This window comes from Malaclemys terrapin, chromosome 2 (assembly GCF_027887155.1).
Source record: "Malaclemys terrapin pileata isolate rMalTer1 chromosome 2, rMalTer1.hap1, whole genome shotgun sequence".
Classification (NCBI taxonomy): Eukaryota; Metazoa; Chordata; order Testudines; family Emydidae; genus Malaclemys; species Malaclemys terrapin.
The window spans coordinates 170710586-170729383 of record NC_071506.1 but is presented as its reverse complement, the minus strand read 5'-3'; the positions used below and the strand labels follow the sequence as shown (position 1 = coordinate 170729383).

At 41.8% G+C, this 18798-nt stretch overlaps 1 protein-coding gene across 2 annotated transcripts in view; it reads left to right on the top strand.

The window, feature by feature from the left end:
• Window positions 1-10022, top strand: part of SLC39A6 (solute carrier family 39 member 6) — a 32376-nt gene extending 22354 nt beyond the window's left edge. For both annotated transcript variants that reach the window (XM_054018550.1, XM_054018551.1), the window contains exons 8-10: window positions 4577-4657; window positions 6288-6478; window positions 7691-10022. In XM_054018550.1, the coding sequence (XP_053874525.1) occupies window positions 4577-4657; window positions 6288-6478; window positions 7691-7843 (425 nt within the window). In that variant the 3' untranslated portion in view covers window positions 7844-10022. The remainder of the gene's footprint in view (window positions 1-4576; window positions 4658-6287; window positions 6479-7690) is intronic.
• Window positions 10023-18798: the final 8776 nt, after the last annotated feature.

Below are 18798 nucleotides of genomic sequence, written 5' to 3'. Positions count from 1 at the left end.
TCATTGTCCAACATTCTCTCTCACTGCAAGTTTAAGCTCATTACAGAGTGATAACTTTAGAATGTCATAATCAACCAGTCAAGCAGGGTGGCTACTCATTAGGGGTTTATGTAGCTACGCCCCAGCAATAATGCCTGAGTTGTCAGCTGCTCTATAGACGTCACATGACAAAGCCCTGGCTGAGATGATTTAGTTGGGGTTGGTCCTGCTTTGAGCAGGGGGTTGGACTAGATGACCCTCTTCCAACCCTGTCTTCTATGATTCTTCTGTGTGACTGATGGTCTGTATGGTGCAGTGCCTTCTGCTGCCAGTGGGATTTCTGGTTGAAACATCTCCAGTCCCACCCTGCAGAATGCCATATGCTTCCATAGACTGCAGGCAGCAGGAGGGGAGACAGAGCAGGAAATACAGGCTTCTGTGCAGCTAACTCAAGTTTGTCTGACAGAGGAAGAGTGTAGCTCACAACTGTCAGCTTAATGTTCCATCAGTTCACTTTTTAACAACTTAACAAGATGGTAAATGAGCCAGTGAAGTCCGGAAACTGCTCTCACACTCCTACACAGCTATTTCTGCTCCTGTTTCTCCAGGGCCAGTAACGAGGGAAGCTTCTGAGCTTGAGTTGCTTTTGAGCCTCCTGGTAATGTGTGTCTGGTCAGAGGCAGAAGGGGCCTGTAGTGCTATGTGGGAGAGGGTTCAGACTTGAGGGGATGGTTTTGAGCTGCGAAGAGGTGAGGTGGCATGTGGATATTCCCGAGTTGTTGGTAGTTCAGGTGTGGGGACTGGTGAGGGTCTGGGGAGGTCCTGGGGGGAGGGGAGGGGGGGGGAAGGGAGAAGAATTGGGCTGGGTTTGAAGGGTTGAGTGTGGGGTGGGGAGGGAATCAATTGATGAATGAGGGTGTGGGTGAATGCTGTAAAGAGAGTTGGGAAAGAGTAGATTTAAAAACTAGAATGCAGGGGAAGAGCCTAAAGGTAGGGAGTATAGTAAAGGGATGACAGAGGAATCCCCTCCTTATTCTAGACAAGAAAGTGTCCTAATCTGAAAAGGGAATGGGTGCCCTCTTTTTTTTTTTTTGTCCTGCTCACTTCTCCACTAGCCATCCACTCTCCCCCATATCTCCTATCAAAATGCTTCCTTGAGGTGACAACCTGAATTCTTCCAGTTTTCCACTTTGAAAAACATGATCACCCTGGGAGGAGAAGGTAGTGTGGGCAATTTGCTACCACCACCCCTCCCCACCCCCCCAATGCTTATTTTCAGCACCAGTCACCACTGCAATAAAAACTAATCTCCATCAGTTCCATGTATGAACACGTTGTCCCATCTTAACATCTTGGTTTGTTAGAGGGACAAGATAGGTGAGGTAATATCTTTTATTGGACCAACTTTTGCTGGTGAGAGACAAGCTTTCGAGCTTACACAGAGCTGCTCTTCAGGTCTGGGAAAGGTCTTTGTTTGTTGTTAATAGAATTATACAGCCTTACCAGAAGTCTTGAAAATACCTAATCAGATTTTAGGACCTGGTATCTGCCTTTTCAGCTCCATTCATATGTACATTCATAAATTTTATATAACAGAGTTATTGGTCAATATTACCTTAGTGTTATTTTTCATTCACTTAAGATTTTAATAAATCATGGTACAGGCCTTGACAAAAGACATTATGCAAATAGAGTTTTGAATACATCCCAGGCTTCTCCTTCAAAAATTGATAAAATACTCTATATAAACCACTTCTTGAAAGTAGCAGTAGATGAACCACAAAACGTTAAGCTAAGGTGCCAAAGAATTTGAATTCTTAGATACATTTATTTGAGCCTTTGATCCGGAAAGAGGTTTCTTGTGATATTTCAAGTATTTCTTGATATCCAGCAGGGTTGACCCAACCACAAGAACAACCTCTCACCCTGTTTCAGTGCTAGATTTATTCAGGACAAAATGTTGTGAAATTGAGCAATATATACTCCCGGGTGAATTCTGCGCCACTACATGTGCGCAGAAATCATGTCGCCTGGAGATTTCTTTGCCTCCCTGCAGAAAAATGGTAAATCACCGCAGGGCTGGGGACACTCCAGCCAGTGGCCCCTATCCTGAGCCAGGATTAGCTGCTAGTCCCGGCTGCGTTGGAGGCAGGAGAGGATGGGACTCCAGGAATGGCTGGGGCTATGTCAGACCCACTCATAGACTCTAAGGTCAGAAGGGACCATTATGATCATCTAGTCTGACCTCCCGCATGATGTGGGCCACAAAACCTGACCCACCCACTCCTGGAAGAATTCTCTCCCTTGACTTAGCTGTAGAACTCCCAAATCATTATTTAAAGACTTCTAGTCGCTCAGAATCCTCCAGCAAGCGACCCCTGCCCCATGCTGCCGAGGAAGGCGAAAAACCTCCAGGGCCTCTGCCAATCTACCCCGGAGGAAAATTCCTTTCCGACCCCAAATATGGCAATCAGCTGATCCCCGAGCATTGCAGGCAAGATTCTCTAGCCAGACCTTCTGGAAAAGTTCTCTGTAGTAACTTTTAATATCCCATCATTGACCATTGTTATCGACCTATTGACTAAAATCACTGTATCCCATCAAACCATCCCCTCCATAAACTTATCAAGCTTGATCTTAAAGCCAGAGAGGTCTTTCGCTCCCACTGTTTCCCTCAGAAGGCTATTCCAAAACTTCACCCCTCTGATGGTTAGAAACCTTCGTCTAATTTCAAGCCTAAACTTCCCGACGGCCAGTTTATATCCATTCGTTCTAGTGTCCACATTAGTACTGAGCTGAAATAATTCCTCTCCCTCCCTGATATTTATCCCTCTGATATATTTAAAGAGAGCAATCATATCCCCCCTCAGCCTTCTTTTGGTTAAGGTAAACAAACCGAGCTCCTCGAGTCTCCTTTCATACGACAGATTTTCCATTCCTCGGATCATCCTAGTGGCCCTTCTCTGTACCCGTTCCAGTTTGAATTCATCCTTTTTAAACGTGGGAGACCAGAACTGCACACAGTACTCCAAATGAGGTCTCACCAGTGCCTTGTATAATGGAACCAGCACCTCCCTATCCCTACTAGAAATACCTCGCCTAACGCATCCCAAGACCGCATTAGCTTTTTTCACGGCCATGTCACATTGCCGACTCATAGTCATCCTGCGATCAACCAGGACTCCGAGGTCCTTCTCCTCTTCCGTTACTTCCAACCGATGCGTCCCCAGTTTGTAACTAAAATACTTGTTAGTTATCCCTAAATGCATCACCTTACACTTCTCACTACTAAATTTCATCCTATTACAGAAACCTCCCCCAGATTGAGGAAGCTCAGCATCCTTCCCTGCTTCCTGCTCCCATCACTCTTCAGCCGTGGGGGGAGAAGTCACTGTAAGGGGAGCTGCTCCCCCTTTTGCCCAACCCGTGTGCATCTGGACCTCCCATACCCAGACACCCCTGCCAAGCCTCACCTGCTACAACCACAACCCGCCTAGCCCTCCATACCCAAACCCCACCCCACTGAACCTCAACCAGTGCATCTGGAGCCTGCTGCACCCAGACCTCCACCCCACTGAACTCCTTGCACTCAACCCCCCCATACCTCCCAGAGCTCCCACATCCAGACTCCCAGTTAGCTGCACCCCAGACTCCCACCTCACCAAGTCCCACTCCCCCAGCACTCAGACCCCCCGATGAGACCCTGACACCCAGACTCCTCTCCTGAGCCCCAATCACTTTCACCTGGAACCTCCCTCCTCCCCTTCCCAACAAGACTTTGTGCATCCAGATTTCCCCCCTCCCCCCCCACTGAGCTGCCTGCACCCAGATTGTCCCACGCAGAATCCTCTCACCCCACACCTGGATCCCCCCACACTGAGCCCCTCCACACTTGGATCCTGCCTGGTTGAGTCTGCCTGCCCCATACTTGGTGCAGAGGGGCAGGGTCCCAGGGGTTTCTGGGGCAGGCCCAGGCCTTGTGCTGTATGGGGTGGGGGGCAGGGAGGCTGCAGGGTGGTCTCCCACCTTCATGCAGCCAGTGGTCTTTGCTCCCCACTACCATGCTGCTGGAGCCTCTGTATTTACAGATTGACAACTAAAACTTGCAGAATTTTAAAATACTGTGCGTAGAATTTTTAACTTTTTTGGTGCAGAATTCTTAATTTTTTTGGCAGAGAATGCCCTCAGGAGTAAATATAGAACTGGCTAGTAAAAATCGTGCTTTTAATCTACAGTGGCTTGAGTAAAGTGTAGGGTGAAGTTGGTTGATGAAGCATCAATCCCCTGCTTTTCTTGTTTTGGTATTTGAGAAAGACCAATGTTAGGTTTTTTTGCTTTTTAAGAAAAAGTGCTATAGGAGATGGGCTTGAAACAGAAATTACAAGGTTAAATTATTTTGTTATACAGGTTTGACTAGATGATGATTGTCCCTTCTGGCTTTAAAATCTGATGCACAGACACGCACACAGTTTCACTTTTCTTTGGAGTTCGGCCGTTCGGCCATTTCTGACCTAATCAGATATGAACACATGCAGCAGTGTTTCCAAGCTTGATTTCTTAAACTGTAACATTTTGGGTTTTTTTTGTCTTCTCACAGGTGCAGCCTTTACTGAAGGTTTATCTAGTGGATTAAGTACTTCTGTGGCTGTATTTTGTCATGAATTACCCCATGAGTTAGGTAAGACAGCACAATATTTTAGTAAATGATAGCTTGCTATGAATTTTGGAGACATAAAAAGATAATGCTTTATTTTACCAGTGCTTTATTGTATAGCAAACATTTTTCTGAAGTCTTAGGAGGAAATAAAATTTCTAACCAGGATCAGAAGTGTTCACTCAGTTTATAGCTGTTTGTAAACAGATTATAAAATTCATGAATGGATTTACTATTTAGAATTATTTGCAAATGTCAGAAGTTAAGTTTTGTTGATCAGATCACTCAGTTTGCAGATATTCAACATGTGCTATGTTTAATTACGTGGTATTATTTCTGTTCCTTAATTCGTGTGATTTATGTGTAAATTGTAAAAACAACAAGGAGTCTGGTGGCACCTTAAAGACTATCTTTCAACTGAATATGCAATTTGAAATTTGCTTCTGTCAAATATCTGCTTAACTTGATTTTTTTAAATCAAAATTCACTTTCAAAGTTACAACAAATATTGGTGGATTGCTTTTTCCACTATTATTCAGCTCTAGCTCAGATCTTGCCAAAGATTCCCATCCAAAGTCTAACTTGGGGATATTGTTTGGAAATCTACGTCTTGAGTCTTTCTAGTCAGATTGGATTAATCTGTGCATGTCTTCCACATAAGAATTTACATATTACTAGGTTATAGGTTTGGGGCCTGGTATCTGTCACAGAGAAGTCATTGGGAATTGGATTGGGCACTTAATCTTTTTTATCTCAATAGAATGAAGCTTGTCTTGTTTACTGAATTAATAGAGGCTGCCCATTGCTTAGAATGTTTCTGTGGATGATTTTAAAAAGAAATCTCATCAAGTCTGTCTTGGCTGGAAATTTGCCTTGACATAGGATTTTACAGGTTGTGGTATAAAATGGTGGGATTACATAGAGATTAGCCGGGGAGTCACAGCCCCCAGAGAGAAATGGTTTGCAAACATACATGTGTGTAATAGGTAAACACTTTAAACCATGGCAATTTCCTTGACTGTTAGTTTGGAGTGGCATAGGGATATTTCCCTACTCTTATCCATTTCAGATTAGCACTGCTGTTAATCATTCTAGTGAAACTGAGATACATAAAGGTCACTTTTATAGAAATTAGTAAAGAAATTCTTAAGCAATGACTGGGCTAGAGTATAAAGTATTTAGAAAAGTCACTGGGTAAGTGGCAGAACCATGATGAGAACACCTCACATAGCAATTTTTTTTCAAAATTCATTAAACCCAGTTTGTGGAAAAACTACTTTTATACAGTGTTCACTGATGTTGAATACTGCAGAATACTTTGGTTAAAATGATATACATTATTAAATCAAATAAGTCCGACAGCATGCATTTTCCAGAATACTAAAAATAAACTAAAAATGTGATCTTGTGCAAGACTAAATTTTCATACTATAGATTGTGGCTATGAAGCAGTTTTCATGTGTTCACTCATTGACTGACTTATTTCCCCATAAATGAACAACTTATTTTGTGGACGAAAACTTTTGAAGAAAGCCAATAATGGGCACTAAAATAGTTAAATATATTCATTCTAAGTGGTGAAAATAAATGTTACTGCACATGTCATAATAGTTACGTGAGTGGGTGAAAGATGCTTTATTTTTTTCTGCTATAGGAGATTTTGCTGTACTTCTAAAAGCTGGCATGACTGTCAAACAAGCTGTTCTTTATAATGCTCTGTCAGCTATGCTAGCATATCTTGGAATGGCAACTGGGATTCTTATTGGTCACTATGCTGACAATGTTTCAATGTGGATATTTGCACTTACTGCTGGCTTGTTCATGTATGTGGCTCTTGTTGATATGGTAAGTATGTGACTAGAACTACTTGCTATTTACATAACTGAGATTCAGAACAATACCAGAATAGGTTTGTCATAAAACAGGAAGTGGGTTTCTTTCCTTTAAGAAAATATTGACCACATGTATTACATATTTCTTAACCTAAAGACTGACACCATTTAATTTGTTCTTAAGGAAGCTTTTCAACATGATTATGGAACACAAACAAGTAAATAGACTAAGTTTTATTGTGAGTAGTGTAATGTGTTGGAAGTTCTTCGTCAAATAATTGAAATTTTATGTCAAATCGGAATATTACTAGAATTTTTTTCTGCTTCATAAAGCAAAATTCTCTGGGAATGCACATAAACACATTGTAAACAATCTTTAGGCACCTGGATGTTGTTGCTTTATTGAGTAAAATTGTTCAGGTTCTGGATTTGTAGAAGAAGTTGGTGGAATGGAACATTTAAGGATGATGGTCTCTGGTAGTAAGTATTGAGGCAAAAACATTTTAAAAAAATTAACAGTGAGGGGAGGCAGAGATGTTTATTTTCAGTGAGACATTCCCCCTATGTCAGCCTGTTCTTTCAATTACTTTTAAATACCAGTTTATTAGTGATGAAAATGCTGTGGCTGGTGTATTGGATAATGGTGCAATGGCCTAGCTGTACACCATTGGCATGATCCTGAGACGTGCTGTACACTTGCAATAAATCTTCAGCACTTCTCTGGATTAAACCAATACAGTATTACAGCACAGGAAATTATTCTAATGGATAAAAATAACGTACAAACTTGTTCTTGTTTCCAGTTTCTAGAACTATACTGCTTATGAAAATCAGATTATATTATTTATAATTTGTAAATAAGTCATCTATGCACCAATAATATAATTAGAAGACATGAATTTCATTTGGTATAATTCCTGAAAATAAATGGTGCTGATTAGACCTGTGCTACATCACCACTTTCCAAGTTATGATGAGCAGTTTGGAGGCAGATCTGATATCCTTACTCCATGAGGACTAGCAATTTACTCCACAAGTGGTGTCACTGAAGTCAGTGGGACTACTCAAAGAGTAAGATACTATTCCACATGAATGAAGCTGACAGGAGTAAGATACTGCTCCACATGAGTGAGGGTTACAGAATCTGGCCCTTAATGACCAAGTCAGAATAGTATCAGTCATTTATTTTGAAGATGTTAATATATATATATTTTTTTTTATTTAGGTGCCTGAAATGCTGCACAATGATGCTAGTGATCATGGATGTAGCCGTTGGGGATATTTCCTGTTACAGAATGCTGGAATCCTGTTAGGTTTTGGGATTATGCTGCTTATTTCTGTGTTTGAACATAAAATTGTGTTCAGCATAAACCTATAATTTTGGTTACCTGATGTTGAATTGAAGATTATAGTAGATGTGGTTCTGCTTTTTCTATTAGCTACTGTAAATGAGCTCTAGGCTTTATAGACTAGGCATTCTTTTTAACTGATGTATCTTTTTTTCCAGAAGTAAAACTGAATGGTATGAACTGTTTACACACAGTGCTCAGTATTGTATGAGGTACTATAGATAACTGCGCTAGTCAGAGTGCTGCACTGTTACACATGGTAAAAGTGCCAAATCCATAAAGGAGTATCACTTTTTTTACAATTTTTATTTTAAATTATTGTTTTGTGAATTCATTTACTGCATGTAATAATTGTGAGATTTTAGCATCTTGTACTTTTTCCTAAATGGTGCTTGCTTGTATAAACAAGTGAAATGGCCATGTTCTTATTGTAGTATGAAATGCAAAAATTGTCTACTTTTTGTATTTCATGAAACAGTGAATACTCTTAACATATGGGCATAGTGAGTATTGTAAAACAAAATATTGGAAGAGAGAAATGTAATAAATGGGGTAGAGCTATCGGCCATTATGGGAGTTACAAATCAGACACAGCTTATCCAAAGTGTACCCAAGTTGAGTCAAAATATGGAAATTTCATGACAAAGCTTGCTGCAATAATGAAGCTGGAAGAAATTGTGTGTGTAATCTATGTACAAGAAAAATGACCAGAACTACAAGCTGAGGCAAAGGGAACAACAAGAAACATGAACAGCTCTTTTTAGAGAAATGATGTATTTCATGTGGTGAGATGTGCTATCTTAATATTTGCATCTATATAAAACCAAACAGAAAATGGGTGAAATCTTGGTTCTGTTGAATCAATGGCAAGGCCTCATTGGCTTCAGTGGGGCCAGGATTTCACCCATAGAACTTATCTGAAAAATGCTGCTTCTGCTGCCCACAGTGTTTGATCTTGACTTTGTACATGTCAACGGGATGTCTCCTTTGTAATTATGAAAATGGTAGTACCCAGGGAAGATATGTAAACATTTTGGGGCATCTTGTATACTGCTCGGTAATTTTGTTTATCTTAAATATTCTGAACTCTCTGACATAGCACTAAGAATCTCTCTGCATTTTTCTTAAATTATGTAGCTCAGCATTTAAGCCCATACACTTTCATATGCAAAGGCATCTAGAAAGAACAAAGTAATTCAAAAACTTTGGCTCAGCCAAACCATGAAATCATGCAGTCTTCTCACGGGTGCACAGGAAATATGGGAGGTGTGTGTACACGGAACGGGGGTGATAATTTGTGGATACCAGCCCTGCAGAAGGACTTTGCTAGATTTCTCTTCCGCTTTTTTTCTTCTTATTACAAGACCAGTAGCTGTTCTTTTTCCCTTTCTATGTTATATGGGAGTTGGAGAACTTGAATCTGATCTCCATGTCACTACGGGCAGCGTTCCATAGCACATGCTGCTTAGTGCAGCTCCTGCCCTGCCTGCTTTGTTTATGCTGCTCATTAGTGGTGGATATTTTGTGTATTGGAAAGGGGATGCTCTGTGGAGCTGGAGGGCATCCTCTGTAGTAGCTTTACCCCTCTGCGGGATCACTGGTGATGAAGATTGCTCTGGGGCTTTCCATTTGATCAGTGTGTTCCAGTTCCTTTTAGCTCATCATGTTTACACTTTAGACAAATTTTCTTACTAAACGGTTGTGTGATGAACATTAACCCTACCTTCAAATCTCACTACTGGACATGCTCACTAGCATGTGGTGGAAGAAAGGAAGGTTTGGTACAGTCTTAGATTCTATCATAATTACACCTGAATAATGGAGAAAGCTCACTGAGTGCAAAGTCTTTAGTAGAGATGATTGGTTTAGTCCAAATATGTTCACTTGACAAAACATTAGTATTCTCTGTTACCATTGTCTGTGCATGCATCTGGTATTTGTGTTATATCCTTGAAATGGAAATTCTGAACCTCATTATCCTTGATCTCCAAGCCAGCTTTGAGGTTTATCAAAGTAATAAAGTGGCTAACTACTTCATTTAATTTGAAATTGTCTATTTAGTGTTGCTGGGTAGAATCTGGGTTTTAAATGTGGAACTAAAACTTGCCACACTCAGAGGTTTCAATGTCTTTCCCATGGCCCTTTTGGACCTAAGCTATGTAATGCAACTTAACATGAATTAATGAGAATAAAAGGAGAAGATTCTAATTGCTGGTGGTTAGATTTCTTTTGTATGAATTATACACTCCAAAACCATGTAAAATAAGTACTGATCTAAAATTCAATTCATTCCTCACTCTATTTTGAAGTCTCAAAGAGCCATACATCAGTATTAGAGAGACAAGGTGGCTGAAATAACACCTTTTATTGAACCAATAAAAGATATTACCTCACCTACCTAGTCTCTCTAATTTCCTGGGACCAACACTGCTACAACAATAATGCAACTATACATCAATATTGACATCTCAGGAATAACAGAGTTTTAAAATGAGGACCACACCTTGTGGGCTCATCCTGGATCAAAGTGCTGGTGAAATTAAGATTAACCAGTAAGGGGAATCTGAAGTGAGAGCAGCAGGAGGAACTGGTTCCTGGATTGGGAACTATTACATGGAAACATTTTTGTTCCCATTTTTCCACTTTGAGGCAGCCCATCACTACAAGCAATTTTTGCAACAGCACCTAATTGAGAGGAAAGAAGATTCCCAGCTGGGGAATCTCTATTCTCCTTTCTTCTGAAGAAAAATCTCTCCCAGTTATTGGTCCCTTCTTCACTCCAACGGGCACAAGGAGATTACCACCACCCCCTAGTGTCTCCCTTCCTTTACCAGGAGAGGAAAGGAGAGAGATGCACTCTCTCCAGCTCCATAGGTAGTCTATTGATGAAATGTATTTAAATCTTCTACAATCCAGGATGCTGTATTAGAAATTTCTGGGACAAGCTCTGCCCCTTCCCATATTTTATTTTATTTGTTTAACATCACCACACAGTTTCCATCCTGAAACAAATAGGTGGGGAGACCAGTGATGTGCCCCTAACCAACTAACCCACTCTGCATGTGCATACATGTAGCATTTGATTGGATGGATGGCTATGGCCCTCTATGGGTTAAAGAATTCCTTTGGAAAACATTTCTTTTGCCTCCCTATTTTTCCCCTTGCTGCATTCCATCACTACAGGCTGATGCAATGCTGCCCCTTCTCATTAATATTAAAGTGACGACAATCACCAAAATAGATCCTCCCTTGATCTATTTGAACTCCTTGGACTGAGCATTTTGAGGCAGCTCCACATGTTTGAACAAGGGGAGTCAAGTGATTAAAGAAAATTAATTGCAATTAATCATGCGGTTAATTGCAATGTTAAACAATAATAGAATACCATTTAAATATTTTTGGATATTTTTTGCATTAAAATATATTGATTTCAAATACAACACAGTGTACAGTACTCACTTTATATTTACTTTTTATTACAAATTTTTGCTGTAAAAAAAATAGTATTTTTCAATTCACCTCATCCAAGTACAGTAGTGCACTATTTTTATCATGAAAGTTGAACTTAAAAATGTAGACTTATGTACAATAACAGCATTCAAAAGTAAAACAATGTAAAACTTTAGAGCCTACAAGTCCACTCCGTCCTACTTCTTGTTCAGCTAATCGCTAAGATAAAGTGTGTTTACATTTGCAGGAGATGATGCTGCCTGCTTCTTATTTACAATGTCACCTCAAAGTGAGAACAGGTGTTCACATTGCACTTTTGTATCCGGCAATACAAGGTATTTACGTACCAGATATGCTAAATAGTCGTATGCCCTTTCATGCTTCGGACACCATTCCAGAGGACATGCTTCCATGCTGATGACGCTCAGTTTAAAAAAAAAAAAAAAAAAAAAAAACTTTAATTAAATTTTGATTGAACTCCTTGGGAGAGAATAGTATGTCTCCTGCTTTGTTTTACCCGCATTCTACCATGTATTTCATATTATAGCAGTCTCGGATGATGACCCAGCACATGTTCATTTTAAGAACCCTTTCACTGCAGATTTGACAAAACTCAAAGAAGGTACCATTTGTCTTAGCGATTGGCTGAACAAGAAGTAGGACTGATTTCAGAGTAGCAGCCGTGTTAGTCTATGGGTACGTCTTCACTTACCGGAGGGTCCGGCGGCAGGAAATCGATGTTCTGGGATCGATTTATCGCGTCTGGTTAAGACGCGATAAATCGATCCCGGAAGTGCTCGCCGTCGACGCCGGTACTCCAGTTCGGCGAGAGGAGTACGCGGCATCGACGGGGGAGCCTTCCTGCAGCGTCTGGACCCGCGGTAAGTTCGGACTAAGGTACTTCGAATTCAGCTATGTTATTAACGTAGCTGAATTTGCGTACCTTAGTCCGAAGTGGGGGCTTAATGGGGACCAGGCCTATATCTGCAAAACGAACAGGAGTACTTGTGGCACCTTAGAGACTAACACATTTATTTGAGTATAAGCTTTCGTGGGCTACAGCCCACTTCATCGGATGTATAGAATGGAACACACGAAGATATTTATACATACAGAGAACATGAAAAGGTGGAAGTAGCCATACCAACTGTAAGAGGCCAATCAATTGAGATTCACTCTCATCAGCAGGAGGAAAAAAAAAACTTTTGAAGTGATAATTGAGATGACCCATAGAAGGTGTGAGGATAACTTAACATGGGGAAATAGATTCAATTAGTGTAATGACCCAACCATTCCCAGTCTCTGTTTAAACCTAAGTTAATTGTATCTAATTTGCATATTAATTCAAGCTTAGCAGTCTCTCTTCAGAGTCTGTTTTTGAAGTTTTTTTGTTGCAAAATTGCCACCTTCAACCACTCAGTGACAGACTTGACTTCTATGGGTCATCTAAATTGTCACTTCAAAAGTTTTTTTTCCCTCCTGCTTATGAGAGCTCATCTCAATTGATTGGCCTCTTACAGTTGGTATGGCTACTTCCACCTTTTCATGTTCTCTGTATGTATAAATGTCTTCTTTGTGTGTTCCATTCTATACATCCGATGAAGTGGGCTGTAGCCCACGAAAGCTTATGCTCAAATAAATGTGTTAGTCTCTAAGGTGCCACAAGTACTCCTGTTCTTTCTAAGTAGGACTGAGTGGATTTGTGGGCTCTAAAGTTTTACAGGGTTTTGCTTTTGAGTGTAATTATGTAACAAAAAAAATCTACATTTGTAATTTGCACTTTCACAATAAAGAGATTGTATTATGGTACTTGTATGAGGTGAACTTAAAAATATGATTTCTTTTGTTTATCCTTTTTACAGTGCAAATATTTGTAATATAAAGTGAGCACTACACTTTGTATTCTGTGTTGAAATTTAAATCACTACATTAGAAAATGTAGAAAACATCCAAAAATATTTAATAAATTCAACTGGTATTCTTTTAACAGTGCGATTAAAACTGATTAACTCAAAAAAATTAATCACAATCACGTGAGTTAACGGCAATTAATCGACAGCCCTAATTTGAACCTCTTGGATTGAGCATGATGTCCTTGATTCTTTTTACACTTACGCAATTTCATTAAATCTTTGCACTTTTTAAGGGGGAAATCTTGTCCTACACCAAAACCAACAAGCTAGGTTTGCAAGAGAAGATCCTGAGCGGTTTTAGGTAGAGGGAGGAATTCTCCCCTTAGATTCCATGGCAGTAGCAAAACTGCTCCAAGGTGCTACAGCCATCTGTGACTTCTCTCATATTTTACCACCTCTAGATCTTCCATCCAGTGCTGTTGCAGCAGTCCTTTTCTCTTATAAAGTCCTCCTAACACCCCCACCCTGAATCTTATCCAAAAGGAATATGGTGAGGGTGCTGTCTATGCCTTCAATGTTCACTTTCCTCTGATTTTTTGACTCCTGGCTTGCTCTCTTCCTTTCCTGACAGTCTCCCATAAGCATCCTTGGCGACTTTAATTTTACATTAACACATCTGATCCCTTAATTGCCCATCTCTGTTCTCTCACCCTCCAGACTCAAAACTGTGGCCTATCCCTGTTGCCATCTTGTGGACGTTCAGCCATCAACTGAAACGTAACATCTCCAACACCAAACTGTTAAATCGTCTCTACAGAGCCCTCCCCTTTCTCACAGTAGAGAATCAACCTAGTATTGCCATTACCCTCCCTGTTGCTTGAGCTCAATATTACCCACAAAAATCTAGGACATGCTGCCTATACCCTACCAAGGGCTCAAGGCATGACCTGGTTAATTTAGGCACCCCCACCCTTTCCCTACCAAAGGCTCGGGGTATAAAACACCCACCCTGTCTCATGGGGCTCTTTGGGTCTGCAGCATCTTTTCCCAGGGAAAGAGCCTTACACAGCTGTGCTCTAAACATCTATTTATTAGCAACACACACACAATACATATGCTAAACAAATCTCTTATGCTCACTTCTCCCAATATACAGACAAACTTCACCTGATGGCCAGTCAAGAGCCACTCATCTGGGGTTTCCAGCTATGCCTCTGCACATCATGGTCATGCATGTCCTCTCTACCTCTGTCTCGTATTTTAGTCTGTAAGCTCTTTGGGGAGGGACTGATATTTGTACAGCACCTAGCATAATGGGGACAAATCAGTTTATGGGTGTTAGGTGCAACCACAATATCAATGTTTAATAAAAACAGCAGCCTGAGAGCTGAAGTATCCTCTACTAGGGTTGTGTGCTGCCCCTGCCTACCTTTGGTGTACAGCTGGTGAATCCCTCTAATCATCTTCAGCAGCCACAGGCAGGGAACATTTATAGAGCTGCGCTCTGTAGGATGTGTGGATCCCCTCTTGACTCCTCAAATATTGACCTACCCCCCCCGAATCATCATAGAATATCAGGGTTGGAAGGGACCTCAGGAGATCTAGTCCAATCCCCTGCTCAAAGCAGGACAAATCCTATATATTTTTTATAACCCCAGTTCCCTAAATGGCCCCCTCAAGGATTGAGCTCACAACCCTGGATTTAGCAGGCCAATGCTCAAACCACTGAGCTATCCCGCCCCCCACGTGGCAGAACTTAACAGAGCATCTGCAGGCAGGGCCTTTGGTGAACTTGCCCCTAACTCAGTGTCAAATAATAAACAATATAGTATTTTCATTCTAAAAGTAGTCTGAAAATTGACCATTATTCTAATATAATTTAGACCTGCTAAATAACTTAACTCAGAGCACCTGAAGTAGTTCAGTCTATTGTTGCCATTGAAATGATCAATATTCTACCAGAGGACCTTAAGAGGGGAAAAAATATCTGCAGTGTCTATTGGTGATGCATCATCTTTGAAAGACAGACCACTGTAACCAATTACTTTTCTTTAACTTTAGGCTTAATATGCTGATGAGGAATACTCCTGGGGGAATTCTGCACCACTGCGCAATGCAGGATTTTGCAGAAATTAACGTACATTCAGAATTTATTTCCCCCCACAGAAATGGGCTGCAGTGTTGTTAGCCAGCACTGTGGGCCACTGGACTCGGCAGAGCCCAGCTTGCACATAGAAGACACTGCTGGGGGGAGGGGGAGCGGAGGGGGAGCGAGAGGGAGCTAGAGGATTTCTGGCAGCTGCAGTTCCCAGAATGCCTTGAAGGAAGGAGAGGGCGGTGCACAGGAAACTTCATGCAAGCCTGGGACCCAGCATCAGGCTGTTTCTCCCTCTGGATCCCTGTGCTGGGGGGGAGGGAGGGAGGATGGGTGTCTTGGGAAGGGGAGCCCCTGAGGTTGGTCTCTGGGGAAGAGGGGGTTTGGGTGTATTGGCTGGGGGGCCACAAGAGGGTTCTGAGGGGGAGGGGTTGTGAGTGTCTGGCCCCTGGGGTAAGGAGGTAGAGAAACAGGAACTAAGTTGTCACAGGAGTTTCTTTAACTCTCTACTCCTGGGGGAAATTTTGTGTGTCTGTCTGTATGTTTACAGACATACTTGCTGACAGGTATTTTGAATACATTACCAAAATAATTGAAACAGGCATGATTATGTAGTGTTATTTTGACAAAATTTGAAGAATTTTGCAGAATTTTGATTTTTTTTTTTTGGCACAGAATGCCCCCTGGAGTATGAAGAAGAAGCCTTTATTCCTGATGAGAGGGACTTTTCTTTTAACCTAAGTGTATTGAGGAGGTCCATCTGTTCTATAGACCTGAGATCTCAAAAAGTTATGTTGGTTATATGAAGGTGGAGGAGAACTAATCACATGAAAAAGCAAAAAGCAAAATAGATTATTGTGCTGCTCTAGCTTGGATTGGGGACCACTCTAGTCCTTTGCAGTTGCCTACAGACTCCAGGAAGCTACAAAGATGTCACCCACATCGCTGGAGCTGAACATCCTAAGAGGTACAGCTTAGATTCCATGCCCAATGCTCGATTTCAGTCTACATGACTGTTTCACAGGAAGATTTAGGCAACAATGTTATCCAATAAAGAGGTGATATTTTACTATAATTTCTATAAAATTTTGTAGCTACTTCAGAAATCCAAAAAGTGTTGCCTATGATCCTCTGAAAGTGCTTGGGTAACTAAACAGAAATGGCCTCATTAGAATAAACTACTGTAGGTGATGGGGTTGTTTTAGATTAATTAAATGCAGCAATATTTCTGTAACTTGTGTATTCTTTGTAACAATTGATTGAGTTATCTGTAGCCCTCTGTTTAAAACAAAAATTGCATTCTGCATGGAGTTGATGGAATCAATAAATTCTACTTTGTTGCAAAGCTTAATTCAGTGTTCCATTTAAAGTTCATGGGTGATTTCATTCTAATAAAATCAGAGAGTGCCATGTGTCTCAGGATTTATCTAGATGAACAGTTTACTAAAAGTTCCCTAGTGCACATTGACCAACTTCCTGTTTCGTAGTAGGTCAGAGTCAAGAGATTGGGGTTCTAATCCACTCTGTGCCACAAACTTCCTGAGTGAAGTTAGGGAGATCACATACTCTCGCTTTGCCTAATTTTCTCATCTGTATAGGATGTTACATTTAATTCATTCATGGTGCTTTGAGATACTTGGATTGAAGATGCTACAAAAATACAAAGTTCTAAACCTAGAATTTCTGTTGAATAATACAGTGTGAAACTATTTATGAAGCTCCAGAGGATGGATTCCTACTCTTATTTGGAAGGAAGGAGCTTTATGCCAGGAGGAAGGTGGAAGGGAGGAACGTGAGAGGAAAACATAAGGAAGGAGGGGTCCTGAGCAGAAAGGGATCAACAATACAAAGATAAGGGGAAGGGATAAAATAATATAAAAACATAACTGTAAGAAGCTATTAATTCCATATTTTGATCTGTAGCCAAAATGTAGTTTATGTGCTTGACTTCAGCAAAGAGGGTTGAGGAGGCTCCACCTACTTAGTAGACAATTTTCAGCACCCTCACCTGCAGAGGAGAAAGAGCCACCATGATTACAACTCATTATTGAGCATGTGTTCACTGCAGAGCCAGCCTGGGCTAACCAAGACAGGCAGCACATTCCTACTGCAAAGTACTACCTGTGGCAAACCTGTGTAACTGGGTCCACAATGCTGCTGTACTAGCCTGTGTCTTGAGATGGTTTTCTGGTGAGCTATCCCCTGGTTCTAAGCGGTGCATTAAACTGACCTGCTCTGAATTCATTCTTAATGTGCTCTCACTTTCAGCTAGTATGGAGCTGCTGTCTGTGACAGTGACATAGCAATCCTTGATTTAAACTTCCAAGTGGTGTTGCTTATTAATGTAGACAGTTTGGAAGAAGAAAGCAAACAGCAAGAACTTTTACTGAAAATGTCATTAAGGAATTCAGTTTGCAAATCACATTGTGAGTCATAGGCCTTGTCTACACTACGAGAGTAGTTCGATTTTACTTAAATCGAATTTTTGGAATCGATATTGCAAAGTCGAACGTGTGTGTCCACACTAAGGACAGTAATTCGACTTTGTGAGTCCACACTAACGGGGAAAGCGTCGACATTGGAAGCTGTGCACTGTGGGCAGCTATCCCACAGTTCCCGGAGTCCCCGCTGCCCATTGGAATTCTGGGTGGAGCCGCAAATGCCTTCTGGGTAAAAAAAATGTGTCCAGGGTGCTTTTGGGTAACTGTCGTCATCCGTCCATCACTCCCGCCCTCCCTCCCTGAAAGCGCCGGCGGGAAATCAGTTTGCGCACTTTTCTAGTCAGTGACAGCACTGCGAGCATGGAGCACACTGCGACCATCGCTGCAGTTGTGGCCGCTCTCAACGCCTCGCAGCTTATCATACACCTTTCCCTGAGGCAGATGCAGATAAGTCAGGCGAGGAGGCTACGTCACCGCGGTGATGGCCTGAAGTCCGAGAGTAGCACAGACCTCTCAGAAAGCAGGGGACCCAGCGCCGAGGACATCACGGTCGCAATGGGTCATGTTGATGCCGTGGAACGGCGATTCTGGGCACGGGAAACAAGCACTGAGTGGTGGGACCGCATAGTGCTGCAGGTCTGGGATGAATCCCAGTGGCTGCGAAACTTTCGCATGCGGAAGGGAACTTTCCTGGAACTTTGTGAGTTGCTGTCCCCTGCCCTGAAGCGCAATGACACCCGGATGCGAGTAGCCCTGACTGTCCAGAAGCGAGTGGCCATAGCCCTCTGGAAGCTTGCAACGCCAGACAGCTACCGGTCAGTCGCGAACCAGTTTGGGGTGGGCAAATCTACTGTGGGGGTTGTTGTGATGCAAGTAGCCAAGGCAATCGTTGATGTACTGCTGCCAAAGGTAGTGACCCTGGGAAACGTGGAGGCGATCATAGATGGCTTCGCAGCGATGGGATTCCCAAACTGCGGTGGGGCCATAGATGGAACTCACATCCCTATCCTGGCACCGGACCACCAGGCCAGCCAGTACATTAACAGAAAGGGCTACTTTTCCATGGTGCTGCAAGCACTGGTGGACCACAGGGGACGTTTTACAAACATCTACGTCGGATGGCCGGGCAAGGTTCATGACGCTCG